Below are 22,272 nucleotides of genomic sequence, written 5' to 3' on the forward strand. Positions count from 1 at the left end.
GTGCACCACTGTCCTTGTCACCATGTCCCCTCCTGTGTGCACTGCTGCCCTGTCACCGTGTCCCCGCTTGTGTGCACCGCTGTCCTGTATCACTGTGTCCCCTCCTGTGTGCACCCCTCCCCTGTGTCACCGTGTCCCCTCCTGTGTGCACCCCTCCCCTGTGTCACCGTGTCCTCTCCTGTGTGCACCGCTGCCCTGTGTCACCGTGTCCCCTCCTGTGTGCACCGCTGTCCTGTGTCACCGTGTCCCCTCCTGTGTGCACCCATCCCCTGTGTCACCGTGTCCCCTCCTGTGTGCACCCCTCCCCTGTGTCACCGTGTCCCCTCCTGTGTGCACCCCTCCCCTGTGTCACCGTGTCCTCTCCTGTGTGCACCGCTGTCCTGTCACCGTGTCCCCCTCCTGTGCGCCCTGCTGTCCTGTCACCGGGCCGTTCGCATCGTGCCCTCCTCTTCTCTCACTGTGGACTTAGGTGGTCAAGAACTACCTGCATCCCCTCCAGGGCACCTTGTGAAGGTGTGGGCTCCCTGGTCTCTCTGTCCATCTCTGAGTCTCACCCGCCCACGCGACTTCCCCAGCTCCTAGACCCCCAAAGCCAGCAGGCCGAGGCCGCTGTTTTCGTCATTTATTTGGTGAGGGAGGAAGGGATCCAACGCGAGCTTGGCTCTAGGGGTGTGGTGGGGGCAGAGCCTGCACCTCTTGGCCCTGGAGGCACAGCCCCTCCCCCACCCCCAGGAAGGCTGTCGGGCCACGGTCCCTAGGCAGGTTTCCTTGCTCTCTGTGACTCCTCCTGGAGAGGAGTCGCCTTTAGGGGTGGAAGGTGCACAGAGCCTGGCCCTGGCCTCCAGCACCTGGGCTGCAGGGCCAGGAAGGAGGGGAGAAGGCGGGGAGAAGCCAGAGGGCAGGTGAGGTGGGGCTGCCCGCTTGGGCTTGCTCCTGCCCTAGGAGCCGGTCACAGCAGAGGGAGGAGGGCTAGAGGGGTCTCCTGGGGAGCTGCCACAACAGAGGGAGGGGGCTGGGGAAACAGCCCAGCCCGGCCAGGAGCCTGGGGGTCGGGCGGGGGCCCTGACTCTGCTGACCCAGACTGGCTTTGTGAGGCCACACACAGGAAGGGGCTTTGGGTCTGGGGAAATGGCCCCAGAGCGCTGCTCCACTGCCCCAATGTGGTTTCCCCTCAGGCTTCTCCTGGCACAGTGCACAGGGAGGGGCGGTGGGCAGGCAGGCCAGTCCCACTGCCACTGTGGCCCACAGGGGCTGCTGTGCCTCCTGCCCTTCAGAGCTCCTCGTGGACCCGCTCCTGGTCTTCATCCGACTTCAGCTTGAGCTCCTCGGCCGTAACCTTGCTGTCCTGGTTGCGGTCCTGGTTCTGGAACATGTCCCTGATGGTTTTCTCCGGGTCCTGCCCGGGCAGGAGGCGCCCCTTGCCCTCACTCACTTGAGCCTTGATGAAGGTGGAGAACTGCGGGAAGGGAGGCCACAGCTAAGCAGCTGCAGGAGGTTCTGGGAAGGGCTCCGGGGAGGGGCCGTGGGTGTGCTGCTTCCCAGGCTGCCCCTCCCCTCCCCAGCTCCGTAAGCACTGGGAGAGGCCAGGAGAGGCGCTGGGGGGGGGGGGGGCGTGGCATGGGAGTGGTCAGCAACAGGGCCCAGGTAGGGGAACCGGCTGCACCTGTGCCTGAAGCACAGGCAGGGACAGGGAGCCCAGGGCCTGGGGCTCAGCACAGGGGCAGGCCTGCAGGCGCAGGGGCGGGCAGGTGGGAGGGGCATGTGCACCATGCAAGGTGGCTCCTGGCTGGGGGGAGGGGGTTTGTGTGGGCTCTCACCCACCTCTTCCAGGGGGACCTCGCCATCCTTGTTGAGGTCCATGTCTTCAAAGAGGCTGGCGGGAGGGTCCTTGTGCCACACAAAGAGGTAGCCCGTGGGCAACCCGTCCTCCCGGGACACCAGCTCCACCTCAAACCTCAGCACAGCACTGCCAGGGACGCCCCGTGCTGGGGACGCGGAAGAGGAACGCAAGGCCCCTGGTAAGGCTGGGGCCTGGCCGGCCTCACAGCCTCCCCTGAGGGGCCGGGGGTGGGGCATGGGATGCTTACTGAGCCATCCCAAAGGCTTCCTGCCAGCCCACCAGCCCCGGAGGCCCGAGCTGACCAGGGACAAAAGGGACAGAAAGCCACCCAGACACTGGTCTCCGCCCTCACCTCCACTCTCCCCATGTGCCAAGTGTGGGGGCACAATCAGCTGCCGCCTCTCTCCCACGCACATGCCCTGCAGGCCCCGGTCCAAGCCTTCGATCACCTTGTTGGCGCCCAGAGTGGCCTCCTGGGGGGCCCCGTGGTCATGGCTGGGGGAGAGCAGGTTTCCCTGTGATTTCTCTCCATGAAAGGGAAACAGCAGCGCCCCTCCCGCCACGGTCACCTCCCCTTGCCCAAACCCCCTTTCCCCCCATCCCGCCCCCAACTCCCGCTGTGATGTGCACCCATGGAGGAGGCATCAGCGGCCGGCCGGGAGGGAGGCGCTGGGGGGGTGGCCCGGCCTGTGCCCACCCACCTGCCCAGCCCCGGCCCTGCCCCGGACCCACGAGGAGAACAGCTGGGTGCCATCCAGCAGTGAGCAGTTGTAGTGGTAGCGGACAAAGTCCCCGAGCTTGGCGGCCTCCGTCTCATTGCAGGCCTCGGCCGGCCGGGACAGGGTCTTGATTTCCACGGGATCCGCAGGGTTGTGGAAGTCGATGACGTGGACGTCGAAGATGAGCACAGCGGAGCCTGGGATCTTGTCTCCTGGGGCCCCAGTGGGCCAGTGAGTCAGCTCGGAGCCCCGAGAGGCTGCTCCAGGCCCTTCCCACCCCAGGCCTCTCTCCTCCCAGCGCTGCTGGGGCGTCCCGGGGAGGGAGGGGCAGCCGAGGAGAATCATCATCCCCCTGCCTCCTGGGTCCCGGCTGACCTAGCCTGCGAGCCGCACTTTACAAGTCAGAGCATTGAGGCTTCCAGCACAGCTGGGTCTCAAATTCCGGCCCCTGCTCCCTAGGGGACTACGCCACGTCTGCTTCCCTCCCGGGGACAGTGGATGGGTGACAGGAGGTAGCCCGCATGCATTTGTTGATGAGGGGCACCAGTGGCAGGAATCCCACTACATGCAGGGGCTGGGGTGGGGGAGAGGAGCTGGGATAGTGGCCCTACCAGTTCCGTTCTCCCCATAGGCGAGGTGAGGGGGGACGGTGACTCTGCGGCGCTCCCCTACGCAGGCGCCCTGCAGCCCCTGGTCCATCCCGGGGATGATGTAGCCCTGGCCGATGTAGGTGTTGTAGGTGTGGTTGCGGGAGTAGCTGCAGTACGAGGCAGGGAGGGCCGGCGGGAGTCAGCTCGGAACAGCGCCAGCTGCTGCCTGTGGGCACCCCGGCATCCTCCCCCGGCCCCCACCCTCGGGGGCCCCGCTGACCTGGAGTCAAAGAGCGTGCCGTCCATGAGCGAGCCGTTGTAGTGGTAACGCATGAAGTCGCCAGCCGCGGCCCGGCGGACACAGCCCGGGGGCAGCTCCAGGGTCTCCAGCTGCACGCTGTCTTTGGGGTTGTGCACGTCAACCAGCAGCACGTGGAAGACCAGGGAGGCCTGCGGGGGGATCACGGTCCCTGGGGAAGGCACAGGGCTCCTGCTCAGGCGGGCGCGATGCAGGAAGACGCGGCCTCTGCCCGCCCTTTCTTACTGCTCCTGTGAAGCATGAGCTGGGCTCTCCCCAGGGCCACCGGCAGCCCTTGCTGACCGTTTATGAATTGGAACAAAGCACCCGTTCTCAGCGAGACGCTCGCGCCGGCTGGATTTCACCCCCTCTCAGCTCTCTGGCTGCATGCCCTTGTGCACAACCTGACCCGCAGTCAGTGCAGCCCCGGGCGTCTCTTAAAGAATTCTCCAGGGTGCTGGCTCACCATAGCCTTTCTCGCCATAGGCCAGGAACGGCGGGATGATGATCTTCCGTTTCTCTCCGGGACACATGCCCAGCAGCCCCTGGTCCATGCCCTTGATCAGCCAACCAGAGCCCACGTAGGTGTCGTAGGTGCCGCCCCTGCTGTAGCTGCAGAGGAGCGGAGCGGGCGCTGCTGCAGGCGGGAGGCACAGCAAGGGCCTGGCCTCTCCACCCTGGGCCCAGGGCTCCCCCCCAGCTCCCACCTGGTGTCGAAGGTGGTGCCATCCAGCAGTGTGCCGTTGTAGTGGTAACGGACGAAGTCGCTGTCTTGCACCATGCGGGGGCAGTGGGGCGGCCGCAGCAAGATGTTCACCTGCACCGTGTCTGCCTTGTTCCACACGTCCAGGAGGACCACGTCGAAGTAGAGGGTGGCATCCGGGGGGATGAGCCCCGCTGTGAGGATGGAGCAGCGTGTGCAGGTGCAGCACCTGGGCGGGACGGGGCGGGGGGGCCTCCCTGCCCCCACCCCCCGATTCTGCCACTGCTGGGGTGCCTGTGCCCCGTGAGCCCGGCCAAGTCACTCCACACCTCTGAGCTTCAGGGTTCCAACCCTGCTTCCCCTGCCCGCACGCCAGTGCTCACCGACGCCGATGCTGCCGTAGCCCAGGTGGGGAGGCACAATGAGGCGCCGCCGCTCGTTGACACACATGCCCATGAGGCCTCGGTCCATGCCGGTGATGAGGCGCCCCACGCCCACCACGATGGCCACCAAAGTGTTGCGGTCATAGCTGGGGGCAGAAAAGGGGCCGATGGGCTGAGGCAGCCTGGGGTGTGCACACTGAGGGCAAAGGCAGGCGCTCGTGCACTGGTGCACACACACATACACACACACCACGCCCCTCCCTCTGCACGGGTGTGGATCCGCACACAGGCTCACTGCTTTCTTTCCAACCACCCTCTCTTGCCTTAAGGGGGAGGGGCTCCGACAAAAGGGGGGTGAGACGGGGTGGGGCAGGGTGGGCCTGTGTGCTGCTTCTATTTGCTGACAGCCAAGGAGAGCTAAGGACAACATGAAAGGGCGGAGGAGCACTTATTGAGCACCTATTATATGCTGGATGAAGGAGGGGGCAGAGGAGCATTCATTGAGCACCTACTGTATACCAGACGGAACATCTGGCACTTTGTTTATTGTCTTACCGATTTCTGTCTCCTAGACGTGGGCATTATTGTTATTGCTTTTGTTTTTCTTACGAGAGGAATTGAGGCTGGAGAAACCAAGCACCTGGCCCAAGGTCACACGGCTGGTGGGAGTATGTGGGCCCCTGCTTCTGCTGTGGCAACGACGATTCTCTAAGGAAGGGGCTGGGGTGGGGGGAGCAGAGCTGGCCAGGGCCGAGGACAGGGGCTGGGTTCAAAGGCCTTTCCCAGAATGGCCATGCTTGTATCCATTTTCGGCTACACGCCTTTTAAGTTTATTTTCGGCTTTCAGAAGTGAAGGGAGGGCAGCAGATTTTAAATGTGATCACAGAGCGCCACAGGGCCGAGAGTTCTCCCAGCTCCACACACTCGGCTGGGGGTCAGCTACCAGAGCCCCCAGGGCCTCCAACTCCTCCTGACTCCGGGCGCTTTCCTCGAGGTGCTGCTCTGGGTTAAAGCTGTCTCCAAGGTCAAGGCTGTGCACAGCAAACCTGAGAACAGGAGCCTCCGTGGAAAGGCCGCCTGCGAGCATCCCGGCCCCGGGCATGGGAAGTTTTTACGTTCAGTTCTCACACAAGGAGAACGAAGCCAGCTCACGGTCACAGCCTGCATTTGAATCTGCGGCTGCTGTTACCACCGGGTGTTCTGTCTCCAAAGTCAAGGCCACTGCCCTCCCCGGGACTGGGCTGAGTCCCAGGGGGTCGACCCCTCTGAGTGTGGGACAGCGATGCGTGCATGAGACACGGTCTCAGAGTCTGTCCCTGAGGCCAGTGCACGGCTCTGCCTCGCTCCACCAACCCGAGTGGACTTCAACGGGCCCGGATCAGACCTGAAGTCCGCACCTCAAGTCTCCAGGCTGGCAAGATGGGCGGCAGCACTGGCCTGGTAGAGCTAAAATGGAGGAGGGGGGGTGCCAGGAGGCTCGGAGAGGGAACCCAGAATGGTACGGCCATGGGTGTGACACGTAGACAGACAGGGCCCCTCTGCCCGGCCCCAGAGCCAGCCTGCAGCCACACTGCCCGACTGCTTTATCTCCCTGCTGAAAATCCCTGCGCCTCCCACAAGTCCTGTTGCCTCTTCAACGGCAACAAACTCACTGCAAAGAGGGGGTGGATCTGGGAAGGGAGTCAGGTGGGGTGGAAGGGGAGGGGGTCCCAGGCCGACAGACCACCCCCAGTTCACCAGCCTCCTGGGCCACACCTGGCCCCCAACACCCGCCAGTCGCGTCCTAGACAGCGGCCAGGAGGGAGAGCATGGGGGCGCGTGGGGGTCCGAGCGGTGAGGGCTTGCGATCGGGCCGGGGAGGTGTGCCCCAGGCTGCTGTTTGGGGTTAGGGGTTCCCGGAGCCACACGGGGGATGCACGGCTTCAAAGGAAACCACAGGGCCGGGGAAGGGAGGCGGTGGAGAGTCGGGGCGCGCACTCCTTACCTCGAGTCAAACTTCTTGCCGTCCTCAAAAGTGCCGTTGTAGTGGTAGCGCACAAAGTCCCCCATCTGCACCTCCCGGGGACAGGCCCTGGGGATGTGGTAGCGCTCGATGACCACATCTTCCAGGGGCCCGCCGGCCGGGCTGGCGCGGCCCAGCCCCCTGCCCGAGACCTGCAGCAACAGCAGCAGCGACAGCGGGAGCCGGCGGAGGGTGTGGCTGGGGGGGCCCGCGGCGAACATGGTGCCCGCAACCGAGACGGCGGCAGTGAGGGCCAGCGAGCGAGCCGCGGGCGCCGGCCTGCTTCCCCCTCCTCCCCAGATGGCTCCCCCCCTTCCTGTCCTTCCCTACCCCCGCCCTGGCTGGTCCACGTGGAATGGGGGCTGGGGAGACTGAGCTGGCAGGGCGGGGGTGGTGGCGCAGGAATTGGAGGAGGGGTCGCGGCTGAGAGCCACGGTGGCGCCCGAGGAATGAGGCGCAAGAGCTCCGGGTTGCCCGCTGCCGTCTCCAGCCGGGGCCCAGGCCGGGGAGGGAGGCTGCGGAAAGATGAGAAGTCTGAGCGGACTTCCCAACCCCAGAAAAGTTCGCCGTCTTTTTTTCGGAGGCCCCGGGTCCTAAAGTCAGCCTAAGCCGTCCCGGCCTTTGCAGCACCTACCCCCGAATCTAGGCCCCACCAGGTGGATAGGAGCGGGGGCTCAGGGCCTCCCAACCCCCTCCCCACCCCACCCCCGTCTCCCCGGGGAGGGGCAGCTGTGTCTCCATCTCTGTGAGATGGGGATGGAGACGGTAGAAAGCGTGCGGGGGGGGTCCCCCAGTGGGTGCCTCCCAAGGCGAGCTGGGGACGACACGTGGTGGGTGCAGAAGGGACCGGGGCGCCCAGGTTCCGGGGCTCAGGCTGCTCCCTCCGCTTCTTCTTCGCAAAGGGCGGACACTGGCCGTGGGGGTCTTCCTGGCTCCGCATCTTTGGCATGCAGCCTTCTCCCACGTCCCCGCCACCTCCCGAGGGCGAGAGGTCGGGCGAACGGAGGGGAGGGATCCGGACGCCTCAGGCCCCTCTGAGCAGGGGGGGGCACTGCCCCGGCCGCTCCGCTCGCGCCCGGCGCTAAGACCCAGCAGGCGCGCCCGCCCGGCCCCCGCTCCCGCCCGCCCGCCCGCGGGGCCGGGCCGCCCTCGGAGCTCGGCAGAGCCTCCGGGCGCGGCGGGGGCATGGCTCGGGCGGCGTGGGGGCTGCTGTGGCTGCTGCTGGGCAGCGCCGGGGCGCAGTACGAGAAGTACAGCTTCCGCGGCTTCCCGCCAGAGGACCTGATGCCGCTGGCGGCGGCCTACGGGCACGCGCTGGAGCAGTACGAGGGCGAGAGCTGGCGCGAGAGCGCGCGCTACCTGGAGGCGGCGCTGCGGCTGCACCGGCTGCTGCGCGACAGCGAGGCCTTCTGCCACGCCAACTGCAGCGCCGCCGCGGCCGGCCGCCCGCCGCCCGCGCCCGCCGCCGCCCGCGCCGACGACTGGGCGCGCGAGCTGCGCCTCTTCGGCCACGTCCTGGAGCGCGCCGCCTGCCTGCGGCGCTGCAAGCGGACGCTGCCCGCGTTCCAGCTGCCCTACCCGCCGCGCCAGCTGCTGCGCGACTTCCAGAGCCGCCTGCCCTACCAGTACCTGCACTATGCGCTGTTCAAGGTGCGCGCCCCGTCGGCCGCGGCCGCCCCGGGCCCGCGCCCGCGCCCGCGCCCGCGCCCGGCGGCCCCGCTGACCGGCTGCCCTCGCCTCCCGCCAGGCTAACCGGCTGGAGAAGGCCGTGGCCGCCGCCTACACCTTCCTGCAGAGGAACCCGAAGCACGAGCTGACCGCCAAGTACCTCAGCTACTACCGGGGCATGCTGGACGTGGCGGACGAGGCCCTCACCGACCTCGAGGCCCAGCCCTACGAGGTGGGGTGGGGTGGGGTGGGGTGGGGTGGGGTGGGGCGGGCAGGCCGCGCGCGGGGCGGGCACGGGGTGCCCCTGACGCCCCCCGCGCGCTCCCCCAGGCGGTGTTTCTGCGAGCCGTGAAACTCTACAACAGCGGCGACTTCCGCGGCAGCACGGAGGACATGGAGCGGGCCCTGGCCGAGTACCTGGCCGTGTTCGCGCGGTGCCTGGCCGGCTGCGAGGGCGCCCACGAGCAGGTGGACTTCAAAGACTTCTACCCAGCCATCGCAGGTATCTCCCACGCCGCCGTGTGGGCCTGCGTGGCAGAGCACCTGAGGGTACCTTGCATGCGTCCCCTCCGTGGGACAGGCAGAGCTGTCACCTGGACCCCAGGGAGCCCTCCAGCTGCCAGAGACAGAGGCTGGGGTGCCCAAGGTGCCGGGCGGGGCTGCAGAGGGCAATGCAGGCGCAAAGGTGAGAAACAGCACAGAAGGCACTTTGTGGGCAAAATTCACACCTTGCCTTAGGATCTCTCACTCCAGAATCCCCCAGACAGGGGTGTCCTTAGCTTCTCTGTGCTCCAGTCCTGTCCCAAACCTCACCTGTCATTCTCCCAGGATGCCCTGGCCCCCAGTGGCTGGGGCTGCACTACGCAGCAGAGTGCACTTTCCGGACAGGAAGTGGGGCCCGGTGGGCAGGGCGGGACTTGGAGGCCAGGTGGGTGGGAGGGAGCGGTGAGGACAGGGCCAGCTCCTCACCTCTGCCGACCACCTCCAGATCTCTTCGCAGAGTCGCTGCAGTGCAAGGTGGACTGCGAGACCAACTTGACCCCCAATGTGGGCGGCTACTTTGTGGACAAGTTCGTGGCCACCATGTATCACTACCTGCAGTTTGCCTACTACAAGCGTGAGCCTCTTGGGGCGGGACTTGGGCGGGACAGAGGACTGCTGGGCTCTCCCGGGTTGGTGGGGAGCTGTCCCCCAGAATGAGGCCCCTATGTAGTGGGAGGGAAGGCTGGGGGTCTGGGGTGGGGAGAGGCAGGGAACAGGAGGCAGTTCAGCTTGGGCGAGTTACTTAACGCCTCCGTGCCCGAGACTTGCACTTGGTGTCAAGGCCAGCTTACGGAGGCGGGGGCGTGCCATAGGTGCCTAAAACGTGCTGGCTGCATCATTCCAGGTGGGGAGGGGCAACAGGTATTCTTGGGGGTGGGCTAGGGTTAGGGGAGTGCCAGGGCCATCCCCACGCCTGTCCTGCCCAGTGAATGACGTGCGCCAGGCCGCCCGCAGCGCCGCCAGCTACATGCTCTTCGACCCCGAGGACAGCGTCATGCAGCAGAACCTGGTGTACTACCGCTTCCACCGCGCGCGCTGGGGCCTGGAGGAGGACGACTTCCGGCCGCGGGAGGTGGGCACAGCTCCCTGCGGCTCCTGCCGCAGCTGCGTTGTGATTTCAGTGAAACAAAACGAAATTGGCCCCCTCGAACGGCCAGGGGAACGCGGGCTTGTGGCTGGAGTGCTGGCTTCAGAGCCCCGACCCTGTTCACGTCTGCACAGGGGCTGGTCCCATCTGCTGCACCCGCTCGGGGCCCACCTCCTGCACCCTCCTCGCCCCCACCACCCTCACTCCCAGCCTTCCCCCTTCTTCCCCGGGGACTGCCCCCCCCCCCCCGACCAGCTGAGCCAGCCCTTTGGAGACCAGGGCAAGGCTGGTGAGGTCCATGGTGCCACGCCTACCTTCCTCGGCAGTGGGAGGCATTGCCCATCCGTTGGGACACCCTCAGAATGCGCCTTACCACAGCTCTGCAAGCAGCTGCTGTCATTTAGTCCGCAGGGGGGCGGCCACCTGCTCCTGGTCCTTGGCCTGGAAGAGGCCCGGTGCCTGGCTCCCCGGTCTGGACCAGAGCCCCGCTCACCGCCCACCCTTCCCTCCTGCTAGGAGGCCGTGCTGTACCACAACCAGACCTCTGAGCTGCGGGAGCTGCTGGAGTTCTCGCACATGTACCTGCAGTCAGACGACGAGGTGAGTGGCCCTGCCCTCCAGGGCTGGCTGTGATGGGGACACCTTTACCAGGGGCTGCGGCGTGGGCTGAAGTCCAGTGCAGCCTGCAGCGGGCAGCTGGGGCGTGGGAGAGGCTTGTCTTCCCTCTCCTCCCCCTCAGTGTGTAGGCCTCTCCTCTCACCCGCTCCAGTCTGTGTCTCCTGGGCCAGCTCAGGTGGCGCCTCCTCCAGGAAGCCCTTGCTGCGTGCACTGGCTCTCTTCTGGGCTTGCAGCGCCACCTCTGACCCCCCTTGCCTCCCTGCCCACCTGTGGCCTGGACCTGGAGTTCTTTGCAGCCTGGGTCCATCTTGCCCCTGGCCTGCTTCCCTGGCCAGTCTCCCGCAGGACTGTGCCATGGCACAGCGGCCAGGTCGCTCCCAGCTGTGGGGTTTGAATGACTGGAGTGAATGCTGGTGCCACAGAGATGGACCACGTGATTATGAATGAGGCCTCCACAGCCAGCGTTTCCCGAGGAGCCACTGCTAAATGGTTATTTCTTCGCCCCCTCCTTTATGACGAACCCACCCCCATCCATCCGACCCGGGGCGGGGTCCACACTGTTAGCGCCCAGGCACAGGTGCCTACCAGACCTGGCCCACCGCGTGCCAGCTGGGAAGCCTCCAGGAAAGTCTTGGGGGGCTCTGAGGTTTCCGTTTCTTCCTCTCATGGGGCGAATGACGCCCACCTGCCGTGGCTGTGGTGGGAATGCAGTGAGAGCCAGCACATGCTGGGTGCTCAGGGCATGGCGGTGGTGGGCGGTGCTGCGCTCCATGGCTGCCCCTTGTTGCCCAGCCTGGGGCTGGGGGAAGCTGATGCAAGCCACAGTGGCTTTCCCAAGCAGATCGCAGCCCGGGGGGAGGGGCAAGCTGTGCTGCTGCAGAGGCCAGCACAGGGCTCCAGAGCAGATGCCCACAAGGGATGTCCAGGCACTGGGTATGGACTGGCGATGTCCTCGGCACAGTAGTTAACGCTTAGAAGGCGAGGCTGTGGCTGGGCGGTGCCCAAGCCAACGCCGGGTGGCTCTGGGGAATGAGAGGTGGGAGCAGAGGTTCCCTTGGCCAGCCAGGGCCCCATCTGAGCCGGGGCCCGCGACTTCTCCCCTGCCATCCAGATGGAGTTGGAGGAGCCAGGGCCGCCCACGGAGCCCGAGGAGCCCCCTTCGGACGCCGAGTTTGAGGGGGAGGGCGACTATGAGGAGGGCCTGTATGCAGACTGGTGGCAGGAGCCGGATGCCAAGGGAGATGAGGCTGAAGCTGGTCAGCGGCGGTCCCCCTGGAGGGGTGGGGGTGCTGCCTGGGGTGGGGGGTGGGGACTGAGCCATCTTCCTGCGGGGCTACAGAGCCACTGGGGCAGGTGTGCGGCTGCGGGGACCCCTCCTTGGGGGGCGTCCAGCTCGTGAGCAAAGCCTGTCCCGGACGGCTGGGACCTGTTGGGAGGCGGCTGATGCCAGCGCTGTCTCCTGCCCGTTGCAGAGCCAGAGCCTGAACTAGCGTGAGAAGTGCCCCCACCCCACACTCGGCAAGAGCGCCTGCCAAGCTGGGCAGAAGAGAATATTTATTACAACTTCAAAGGGACGCGGCTGAGCCTGGCCCAGCCGGGAGTGCGGCTGCCCCCGGACCGTGTCCTTGTCCTGCCTGGTCTGTGTCTCGGGACCCCCCACCCCTGGGGATTCCTCGGCTGGCCTCCCGGAGAAGGCTGCCGCTGCTGGCTGGAGTCTCAGCCGCTTTGCAGGGACGGTGAAGCTTTGAGAGCACTGCAGCAGGAGTCCAGGGGTCTGGGCGCGCTGGCGGTGGTGCTCAATAAATGTTGTTAATGAGTCCCAGCTCCCAAGGTCTCGCCTCCCTCTTCTCTACAGTGCAGAGGGCAGGGGTACATCCGAAGCGCCTGGAGTCTGAGTGAGCGGTGTGTGTCACAGACCGGCCACCAGGGGGCGTGAGAGCACAGCTTTCCCCGGGACTCCAGGAAGATAGTGGTTTCAGGTTTCCGTCATGGGTGGCCCTGTATTTTCCTAATTCTGCATCACTTCCCTTGGGGGCTGTGGTGAGGGGGCCAAGGACATTTACCTCCTATGTTTGCGGGGCATTTTCTTTTTTTTTTTTAAAGATTTTTTATTTATTTATTTGACAGAGTTAGACAGTGAGGGAGGGGTCTTCCTTCCCCTGGTTCACTCCCCAAATGGCTGCTACGACTGGCTCTGTGCCGATCCAAAGCCAGGAGCCAGGTGCCCCCTCCCAGTCTCCCATGCGGATGCAGGGCCCAAGCACTTGGGCCATCCTCCACTGCCTTCCCGGGCCACAGCAGAGAGCTGGACTGGAAGAGGAGCAACCGGGACTAGAACCGGCACCCATATGGGATGCCGGCGCCACAGGCGGAGGATTAACCAAGTGAGCCAAGGCGCTGGCCCCGGGGCATTTTCTGACCTGTACTCCTACAGCCAGGCCAAGCAACCTGCCTGGCCTCTCTGGCCATTGGCTTAACCCCCCCCCCCCAGCTCCAGAGCCTGGGTTGTGGCCCAGCTCAACATCTGGAGGAGCCCCAGGGATAGATTGGATGACTTGGGAATGTTGGGGGTGCACTGGGAAGCTGGACCCGTCTTGCCCAATCTTGTATCGTTTTTGGGGTGGAGAGTCCCGAGGTGTAGGGGCAAGGATGGCACCCAGTAGCTGTCATTCATCTATGGTGAGTGACACCTTCCCGCAGCAGGGAGACGAAAGGGAGTGTGGGGTTGGGGGGCTGGTGCCAGTTCTCTCCCACTGTCCACATTGTTGGTCCCCCGGGGGCAGGGCAGCAGAGACAGCTTCCTGCTGGACAATGGCACCCCGCTTCCCACCCCCAAGATGTGCCTGGTGACCTGGCCCTGCCCAGGAGGACCCCCTGTTCCATCCCAAGCCCCCTTCCTCGGCCTTCCGGCCCAACAAGGGCAGGAGGACCAGAGTCTCTGCTTCTGGAGCAGGGGTGGGGCCCAGGCCAGGGCTTGGTGACTTCACCCTCCCCTCCTCCCCCCTCCCTGCCCTAGGTGGGTCTGAGGGCTCGGGGGCAGGCTGTGTGTTGGTGCCCGCTGCAGCCCTGCCCGTCTCTGGGGTGTGCTGGAGCGCGTCTGGGCGGATGTGTTCCGCCGTGAGTCCAAGCTTTGGAATCTGACAGCTGGGCGTGGGTCTGGGAGAGCCTTGTGCTTGGGTGTTGCATGGAGGTGGCAGTGCGAGTGCAGGTCTGAGGATGTCGGGGCAGCCTGGGTGCTGCTTCCAGAGCCTCTCATCGGCTCCCCCAGCCCCCAGTCTCTGAGCACCTGTTAGGTGCCAGGCGTGCAAGAGGGACGATGCATACCAGACCCCTGCCCTGCGGGAGCTGCATACCAACAGGGAGACACAGTAAATTATAATGGCCCAGAAATGAGAGGGTTCTGCTGGGTGGGTGAGAAGAGAGAGCAGAGCAGGGCAGGGCACTGGAGTGTGCCGCCCTGCGTGTGACCCTGTCTGGTGGAGAAGCAGTGTGTGTGTGTGTGTGTGTGTGTGTGTGTGTGTGTGTGTTGGGGGGCACAGGCCGGCCTCTCTCTGGGCCTATTCCCGTGCCTTACATAGTCCTCCCTTCCCAGGGATCTGCCGGCCCCTCCCTCTCCTCCCCGCTGCCAGCGTCTCCCCATTGCCAGCTCCCCAAACCGGTGAGACCGAGTCCCGGCGTGGGCCCTCTGGGGCCCTGCAGCCCAGTCTCCCAGCCCCACCCAGCTCAGACGCCCTTGCTCCTCCACTCCTCTGCCTGGCTGCACCCTGGAACTCCACCCATCGGTCGTGGGTCTCAGAATCATGGGACGAAGGGGAAGAGGTCAGGGCTGGCCAGCAGGGACTGCGGACATCACCATCACACAGCGAGAACAGACTCGGAGCTGTCCTGAGCCTAGGGAGGGTGTGGCCCCCACAGTGTACTGGGCCCCCGCTCTGTGCCAGGCCCTGGGCAGGTTGCCCTCACGGCAGTCCTGCCGCACACACGCACGGCAGCTCCCCTGCTGCAGGTGAGGCCGAGCAACCAGCAGCAACTGTCCAAGGCTCCTGGAGGTGTTGGTGGCTGGGCCGGGCTTGGACCTTTTCTCCCCAAATCCATGGTTCTCAGAGAAGGGAAGAGTGGGGAATGAAAAGAAAAATGAGGGGGGCCAGCATTGTGGGGTAGTGGGTTAAGCCATAGTCTGCAGATCTGGCATCCCATATGGGTGTGGGTTCGAGTCCTGGCTGCTCCTCTTCCCATCCATCTCCCAGCTAATGTGCCTGGTAAAGCAGTGGGAGATGGCCCAAGTCCTTGGTCCCCTGCATGCATGTGGGGAGACCTGGATGAAGCTCTTGGGTCCTGGCTTGGGCATGGCCCAGCCCTGGCCATTGTGGTCATTTGGGGAGTAAACCAGTAAATACATAAATAAATAAATTTAAAAAGAAAAGAAAAAGGAGGAAAGGATGCAGGCAGGAAGGGAGGGGAAGGGGAAGCAGAAGACGAGCCCCTCTCAGCCTGGGTCCAGAGGCCTCTCCTGCCCCTCACTGTCAGCTGCGTGGCATTGAACCTGGGGACAGGGCTGCTGGGGTCACTTAGACCAGCAACTTCCTGAATCCTGGGAGTGATGGTCAGGGGAGGGAAGAAGGGGTCCCAAGGGCTCTGCTAAAATTCCGGGAAATTCCCGTGGGAGAAATTCCCCTCGTAGATTTGGAAGGGTCGAAGTCTCACCCTGGTGCGCCACTCTCTGGCAGAGCGCGTCTCTCCTGGGGACACAGAGTGCCCCTCCACAGTGGGAGGTTGGGGCACCGGGGCCACCTGCTCAGCCCGACAGGAGGCCCCCAGATCTCTGCATTCTGGGGCCTTCTCTTGCAACTTTTCTCCAAGGTCAGCCCTGGCTGGTGGCCCCAGTTCCATGGATGGGGAAACTGAGGCCAGAGAGTCTGGGTTCAGCCCGCCGGGCTGTGGCTCACTCTAAGCCAGGCTGCTGCCACCCTGCCCCCAGTTCCCCTCACAACCAGGTCCCAGGATGACTTGGGGATTGGGTGGGATTGTGCTGGGGGCCACCGGAGCCAGTCGCAGCCGCAAACCCCGGCCTGACCTGTGGATACGTCATCCCATAATCACCACCTGTCCGGGTCCCAGCTGGCGCCGGGTACCTGGATAGCATCTCCCTGTCCCCCCCCAAATAGCCCTCAGGATGGGAGACGCTCTGGTGCCCATTACTCAGGTGGAGGATCTGGGGTAAGGGGGAGGACATGCTTATTTGTCCACCTTGCCCCACATGCAGTGCACTTGACCCCTGTTCCCTGGGAGACTGAGGAAGGCTGCACACCAAGAAGCGGCACAGGGACCCCAGCCTTCTCCGTGCTGGGTCCCCTTTCCGATCTTTCCTTTAGATGGGAAGTGCAGCGTCATGTTTTTGGGGTGACCTGAGGGCAGGGTTCGGCCAGTCCTTGTGGGGGGTCTGCCTTTCTCTCTGGGCTGACACCTGGTTGGAGGGAAGCAAAGTGTCACCAGGGGGTCTCAGAGCCAAAAGGACCATCCATGAAATTTTATTCTTAAGATTGATTTTATGGGGGCCAGCGCCGTGGCTCACTTGGTTAATCCTCCGCCTGAGGCTCCGGTATCCCATATTGGCGCTGGGTTCTAGTCCTGGTTGCTGCTCTTCCAGTCCAGCTCTCTGCTGTGGCCCGGGAGTACAGTGGAGGATGGCCCAAGTGCTTGGGCCCCTGTACCCGCATGGGAGACCGGGAGAAGCACCTGGCTTCTGGCTTCAGATTAGCGTAGCTCTGGCCGTGGCGGCCATTTGGGGGGTGATCCAATGGAGGGAGGACCTTTCTCTCTGTCTCTGTCTCACTGTCTAACTCTATCTGTCAAATAATAATAAAAAGATTGATTTTATGGGGCCAGTGTTGTGGCATAGAAGGTTAAGCCTCTGCCTACAGTGCCGGCATCCCATATGAGTGTCGGTTCGAGTCCTGGCTGCTCCACTTCCGATCCTACTCTCTACTGTGGCCTGGGAAAGCAATAGAAGATGGCCCAAGTGCTTGGGACCCTGCATCTGCGTAGAATACCTGGAAGAAGCTCCTGGCTCCTGGCTTCGGATCAGTGCATCTCTGGCTGTTGCAGCCAACTGGGGAGTGAACCAGATAGAAGATCTCTCTCTCTCTCTCTCTCTCCCTCTCCTTCTCTCTCTCCCCCTCTCCTTGTCTCTCTGTGTTACTCTGACTTTCAAATAAATAAATCTATCTTAAGAAAAAAATCATCAACAAAAATTCAAATAAATACAGTGTACATATACTATGAAAAATAGGTTGATTTTATTTATTCGAAAGGCAGAACGAGAGATCGTCCATCCTCTGGCTCACTCCCCACATGGCTGCAGCAGCCATGGCTGGACCAGGCTGAAGCCAGGAGCCAGGAACTCCATCCTGGTGTCCTGCGTGGGTGGCAGGTGCCCAAGTCCCGGGCACATCATCTGCGCTGTCCCAGACACGTTAGAGGAAGCGGAGCAGCCAAGGCTGGAACCGCCGCTTCTGTGTGGGACGCTGGTGCTGCAGGTGGAGGTTTAACGGGCTGCGCCCAGTCCCTGGCCCCCCACCTTGCTTTCTGTTATCTCCAAGTGAAGTTTTGCACCCTGCCAGAAACAGAGGCGAGACTGCAGGCAGGGAATGTCCCACGGCTTTAGCCTTTGACATGATTATTTTTGAAAACCCTGTTATTTATTTATCTACACACACACTGATAGCCACAGAAGTGGACAGGGCCCCGGCCTTGGAGCCCCTTCCCCTGGCTTCACACGCTCTGAACTCAGCTGGCTTCTCCCCAGCTCCCTGACCAGCAGCCTGCTGGGGTCTCCCGCCCCTTCCCGGCCGCCCCTCCCCCTCGCCACTTCCAGGCTCTCTGTGGAGGCCATAAATTATCCATGAGCTGCAAGTTGGCTGCTGCCTCAACTGGAAGCTGAAGTGCTGATGAAATATTCAAGGATCTCAACTTGCAGATTCCCCGGAGGCCTGCCGCGGGGCCTGAGGCCTCCACGTGCTGCTCCGGTTCCCACCAAGGAGGAGGAGCCCGGGCGGGGAGGGCAGAGTCTCTCTCCGAGGTTGGCTGCTGGGGCTCAGGGAGGCCTAGGGTACTGACTGACGAAGACCCCCGGGGGTCTCTGCCACTGCCTGCCCTGGCCCAGATGCGCTGCTCAGCTGGCAGTGCCAGCAGCGAGCCCAGCTCCCATGCCCTCCCCGGCTTGCAGGGAAGCGGGCTGGTGGCAGAGACAGGAATTTGCCTGTGTCAGGGTGGAGGCGGTCCTCTCCAAGCTCCAGCCTCGGTCTCCCCCAGCGTACCAGGAGAGGGGGGCTCTGCTTCCACGATGTCTTCTTGCTCTGCCCAAAGGCTCCACAGGTGGGGAAGAATGGCTGTACGCGCGCGCTGACACACACACACACACACACACACACACACACGGAAGGCGTGGCCTCCGTGGGAAGGTTGCCTTGTCTGGGCTTGCGGAGGGAGGGGCAGGCAGGCTGGCAGGGAGGGTGGGGCCCCAGCTGTGTCAGCCTCTGCGTGGAGTCGCCCAGGCCAGGAGCAGGAAGAGGGTGAGTCAGGTGGCCAGGTCTCTCCTGCCCTCAGCCTCCCAAAACCACTCAGGACAGGGGGCTGGAGCTGCTGGGAGCCTGGCCTGTGGGGGTCCACTTCCGGGGTGGGGGCGGGGCAGCCTGGGGCCAGTGGTCTGGCAGAGGCCCCGCCCCTCCCCCACCTCTGCTGTCCCTCCTGGCCTGTACTATTTCTGGCTGCTCCTATCTCAGTTTTCTTGTCTCCCTGTTTTCCGTCTGACATTCCATTCCTGCCCACACACACTGCCGTGCAGGGTAGTGTCGCCGGAGCCACCTCTGTAATTAGGAGCCTTCACTTGCTGGGCTCATGCCCACAGGACACACCCACAGGCTGTGGGCAGCCTCTGGCCTCAGGGCTCCTCCCCTGGACAAAGGGCAGGTGAAGAGCAGGCACCCCTCCATCCTGCTGTCTTTTTTTTTTTTTTTTTAATATTTATGTATTTATTTGAAAGGCAGAGAGAGAGAGACAGAGACAGAGAGAGATCTTCCATCTGCTGGTTCACTCCCCAAATGGGCCAGGCTAAAGCCAGGAGGCTGGGGCTCCATCCAGGTCTCCCTCATGGGTGCAGGGGCCCAAGCACGTGGGCCATCTTCCGCTGCCTTCTCAGGGGCATTAGCAGGGAGCTGGATGGGAAGTGGAGCAGCCAGGACTCCTCTGGGATGCTGGCTTCTCAGGCAGCGTCTACACCCTGCTCCTCCAAGGTCTGGCACCACCATCTGATCCAAGCTCTTCTAAGGCCCTGCCTGGGCTCCCTGCAGTGTGCAGGGTTGGAGAGCCTGGGGCCCCTTCTGTACCCAGTGTCCTCTCCCTAGCCCTGAAAGGGTCACCTGAGCAAGCCCTGCCCTCAACACCAGTGGGTGGGGCCGGGTGGAGAAGAGGAGGGTCCAAGCAAGCGCCCCCCCCCCCCCCCCCGCTTGGGTAGAGCCCCAACCCAGCAGCCCCTGAGAGAGCTCTCCCCGCACCCTAGCCTCCCAGCCCCCTCCCCACTTCTGGCTGTGCCCCTAGCACAGGCGTGTAGATCCCTGATTTGCATACCCAGCCTGTGTCCTGTCCCCCCCGCCCCGCCCTAACTGTGTTTCCCCTTCCTGCCTCAGTGCGCACAGATGCACGTGGGAGGCTGTGGTTCCCAGGAGAAAAGACCCCCAGGCCTGGCAGCAGGGTCAGCGCTGGCCATGGAATTCCTGTTTCTGGCCACTGGTACTGGTACCTGGAGCATGGCCTGAGGGGGGCTCCGCCCCTTAGCCTTGGGTGGGGGGAGAGTCATAGCCCTCGGAGGCCATCGGGAGGCCATGGAGGGAGTTTTCAAAGAGCAAATGCCCAAGACGCCTCTAGATTTATGATTTTGAAAGAGACACAGAGACAGAGATCTCTGGTCTCCCGTGGGTGGCGGCAGGGAGCCAACTACTTGAGCCATCCCTGCTGTCTCCCCGGAGACATATTAGCAGGACCCCGGAATCGGACGTGCACCCAGGCACTGGGATACAGGATGCAGGTGTCCCAAGTGTTGTCTTTTTTTTTTTTTTTTTTTTTTTTAAAGATCTATTTACTTGTTTGGAAGGCAGAGTTACAGAGAGGCAGAGGTTGGCGGGGGGGGGGGGGCAGGGGGGAGGGAGAGGTCTTCCATCCATCCACTGGTTCACTCCCCAAGTGGCAGCAACAGCCAGAGCTGGGCCCATCTGAAGCCAGGAGCCTGGAGCTTCTTCCTGATCTCCCATGTGGGTGCAGGGGCCCAAGGACTTGGGCCATCTTCTCCTGCTTTCCCAGGCTATAGCAGAGAGCTGGATTGGAAGTGGAGCGGCTGGGACTCGAACCATCGCCCTTATGGGATGCTGGCACTGGAGGTGGCGGCTTTACCCCCTATGCCGCAGCGCCGTCCCCCCCAATGTTGTCTTAATCTCTGAGCCAAACGCCACCCTGTGTTGCCCCACGGGAGGCACTTCCAGTTGTCTGTGTTCTTTGCGTGTTGCTGTGAAGCTTGGCACCCAGCTGTCCACCTCGGTCCCCTGATGGAAGGGGCCATCTTGTAGGCTACTTGAGGCTCAAGAAGAGGGAAAGGGGGCAGTGGGTACATGCCGGGGAGGGGAGCGGGGCCGTGGGAGAGAAAGGGGACACATCTATCATGTGCATGTCGGAATCAGTACCCCTGCGTGTGGCTGAGACCGGACGTCGGGAGGAGCTCACGGCCCACACTGGGGCACAGGGGCCTCATCAGGGCAGCTGGAGATTTGTCAAACAGAGAAATCCCTACCTTTAAAGGCTTGGCGGGGGGGGGGGGGGGGGGTGTCCTGGAGGAGATGACCTCATGGCCTTTCCTTCAAGTTCAAGGCACAGGGGAGGCTGTGGCCACAGCACACCTCCAGCACACCTCGTCCCTGCCCCCAGACACCTCCTCCTGTGAGGGCAAATCTGCTCTACAGGGCCGGCGCCACAGCTCACTAGGCTAATCCTCCGCCTAGCGGCGCCGGCACACCAGGTTCTAGTCCCGGTCGGGGCGCCGGATTCTGTCCTGGTTGCCCCTCTTCCAGGCCAGCTCTCTGCTGTGGCCAGGGAGTGCAGTGGAGGATGGCCCAGGTGCTTGGGCCCTGCACCCCATGGGAGACCAGGAAAAGCACCTGGCTCCTGGCTCCTGCCATCGGATCAGCGCGGTGCGCCGGCCGCAGCGCGCCGGCCGCGGCGGCCATTGGAGGGTGAACCAACGGCAAAGGAAGACCTTTCTCTCTGTCTCTCTCTCTCACTGTCCACTCTGCCTGTCAAAAAAAAAAAAAAAAAATCTGCTCTACAGACAGCTGACTCCAGGGAACACCACTTACGGAGGAATCCTCTGTGCCTGGCAGGCACACCGTAGGTGCTTAATAAATGCGCACAAAATCCCCTCCTCTGAGGAGAGACAGGGCTGGAATCTATCTTCTCTGCTGTGGGTGGTGCCTGAAGCCAGTCTCCGCCTTAGAGCCCAGCTTTGGGGCAGGCGTGTTGCAGCATGTTCCGCACTCAGACACGCAGGGGGCATTCTTGGGAGACACACACACGTGCGCACGCACACACAGGGGTTCCTCCCTCCACCCCACCCCAGTGCCCCCGCCCCTCTCTGCAGTCAGCCAGCCCTACCCTGCGCGTTTGCTGAAGTCAGGAGAATGAGGCGGGAGTGGAGCCAAGGTGTGGGGCTGGGAAGGCCTACGTGTGTGTTGGTGTGTCGGTGTGCCGGTCAGGGTGGGGAGGGGAGCAAGAGCCAGCCTGGCCCTGGCAGCAGCCGAGGGTGGTGAGCGCTTTCCCTCCCAGGCTGTGGGCGGCCCCGTGCTGTGTGGCAGGCTGGGGCCCGTGGTCAGCTGGAGGAGCGGGTCAGGGACATGGCATCTGGGGTGGCTGTAGGTTCAGGGATGTCGATGCGTCCTTGGCCCCATCACAGGGAGACTCCTGGATGGTGAGGCTTCAGACAAGAGAGTGTTCAGCCATCACTCCTTCCCTTGCTGAGGACGGTGGTCAAGGGGCCACTGGGGTACCTCCCCCCAGCCCGTGCTGTGTGCTGGCTTCGGCTGGCTGCGAAGCATGTTGGAGGGGTGGACTCTCTATACGCGACCACTCCCCCAAGACACACAAGCTACAGACACTTGACACAGAGTCTCTGTGAGCTCTCCACCAGGGTCTAAGCCAGTGCCCAGCATACAATTGGTGCTCAATACTTGCACTGAACGAGTGGACATCTGTGAGACTCTTGGCACAGTGTACGTCATGAGCAGCACTCATTTCCTCAGGCACTGTAAGGGTATACCCTTGTCACCTTACACTGCCCATGGGAAGTTCTTTCTGATATCCAACCCAGGCTCTTGGACCACAGAGAGCCCTGCTGCCCCACTCCCTTGATGCCCCAACTCCTCTTCCTTTACGGCCACTGCCTGATTCTGTCTACACCTGCCCAAGCTCCCTATGCCAATGCTCTGTCCTTGGACCAAATAACCGCCCTTCCATCACTCCCCAGAGTGTTTGCTTTGCCGTGTCCCTGGTCCTTCCCCGCTGCTTTGATGTCAGTACCCACTCCTCCAGGAGGAGCAAACCGAGGTTCGGTGGGACTTGAAATCAGAGAAAAGGGGCTCCGGCTCAAGGCAAGTCGTTTCCTAGTGATTTCTCCGATCTTTAAAATGAGGATTGTTTGGTTGTCCTGGCAATTTTTCGGAACTGTCAGCAGCATTTTAAAAATCATATCATCGATTTAAATCCCGACACTTAGCAGTTGTCC

General features: G+C 63.3%; 2 protein-coding genes across 3 annotated transcripts; one reads left to right on the top strand and one right to left on the bottom strand.

The window, feature by feature from the left end:
• Nucleotides 1-607: 607 nt before the first annotated feature.
• FKBP10 (FKBP prolyl isomerase 10) lies at nt 608-7,071 on the bottom strand. 2 transcript variants are annotated; one of them, XM_008271477.4, is made up of 10 exons: nt 6,518-7,071; nt 4,534-4,679; nt 4,155-4,344; nt 3,914-4,059; nt 3,430-3,619; nt 3,171-3,316; nt 2,573-2,771; nt 2,193-2,335; nt 1,822-1,985; nt 608-1,456 (listed from the first exon to the last, which is right to left on the bottom strand). In XM_008271477.4, the coding sequence occupies exons 1-10, from the start codon at nt 6,754-6,756 to the stop codon at nt 1,271-1,273; spliced, it is 1,749 nt and encodes a 582-aa protein (XP_008269699.2). In that variant the 5' UTR covers nt 6,757-7,071; the 3' UTR covers nt 608-1,270. The 2 variants fall into 2 exon arrangements, with proteins under 2 accessions (XP_008269699.2, XP_051681646.1); XM_051825686.2 differs by having other exon boundaries at nt 2,573-2,768; nt 6,518-7,062.
• Nucleotides 7,072-7,663: 592 nt separating this feature from the next.
• On the top strand, nt 7,664-12,273 carry P3H4 (prolyl 3-hydroxylase family member 4 (inactive)). The gene is made up of 8 exons (XM_002719387.5): nt 7,664-8,185; nt 8,283-8,435; nt 8,534-8,705; nt 9,192-9,320; nt 9,673-9,818; nt 10,350-10,433; nt 11,563-11,707; nt 11,924-12,273. Exons 1-8 carry the CDS (start codon nt 7,721-7,723, stop codon nt 11,944-11,946), a joined length of 1,317 nt encoding a protein of 438 aa, XP_002719433.3. The 5' UTR covers nt 7,664-7,720; the 3' UTR covers nt 11,947-12,273.
• Nucleotides 12,274-22,272: the final 9,999 nt, after the last annotated feature.

The sequence above is a fragment of the Oryctolagus cuniculus genome, chromosome 17 (genome assembly GCF_964237555.1).
Source record: "Oryctolagus cuniculus chromosome 17, mOryCun1.1, whole genome shotgun sequence".
NCBI classification, from domain to species: Eukaryota; Metazoa; Chordata; class Mammalia; order Lagomorpha; family Leporidae; genus Oryctolagus; species Oryctolagus cuniculus.

What these genes read in the sequence shown, in the direction of transcription:
- FKBP10 (XM_008271477.4), bottom strand. Translation starts at nt 6,756, where the DNA reads ATGTTCGCCGCGGGCCCCCCCAGCCACACCCTCCGCCGGCTCCCGCTG. An exon ending in GGCAAGAAGTTTGACTCGAG is followed by an intron (nt 4,680 to 6,517) that starts GTAAGGAGTGCG and finishes TTCTGCCCCCAG; the next exon opens with CTATGACCGCAACACTTTGG. An exon ending in CTATGGCGAGAAAGGCTATG is followed by an intron (nt 3,620 to 3,913) that starts GTGAGCCAGCAC and finishes TGCCTTCCCCAG; the next exon opens with GGACCGTGATCCCCCCGCAG.
- P3H4 (XM_002719387.5), top strand. Translation starts at nt 7,721, where the DNA reads ATGGCTCGGGCGGCGTGGGGGCTGCTGTGGCTGCTGCTGGGCAGCGCC. An exon ending in GCAGTTTGCCTACTACAAGC is followed by an intron (nt 9,321 to 9,672) that starts GTGAGCCTCTTG and finishes TGTCCTGCCCAG; the next exon opens with TGAATGACGTGCGCCAGGCC. An exon ending in ACCTGCAGTCAGACGACGAG is followed by an intron (nt 10,434 to 11,562) that starts GTGAGTGGCCCT and finishes CCTGCCATCCAG; the next exon opens with ATGGAGTTGGAGGAGCCAGG.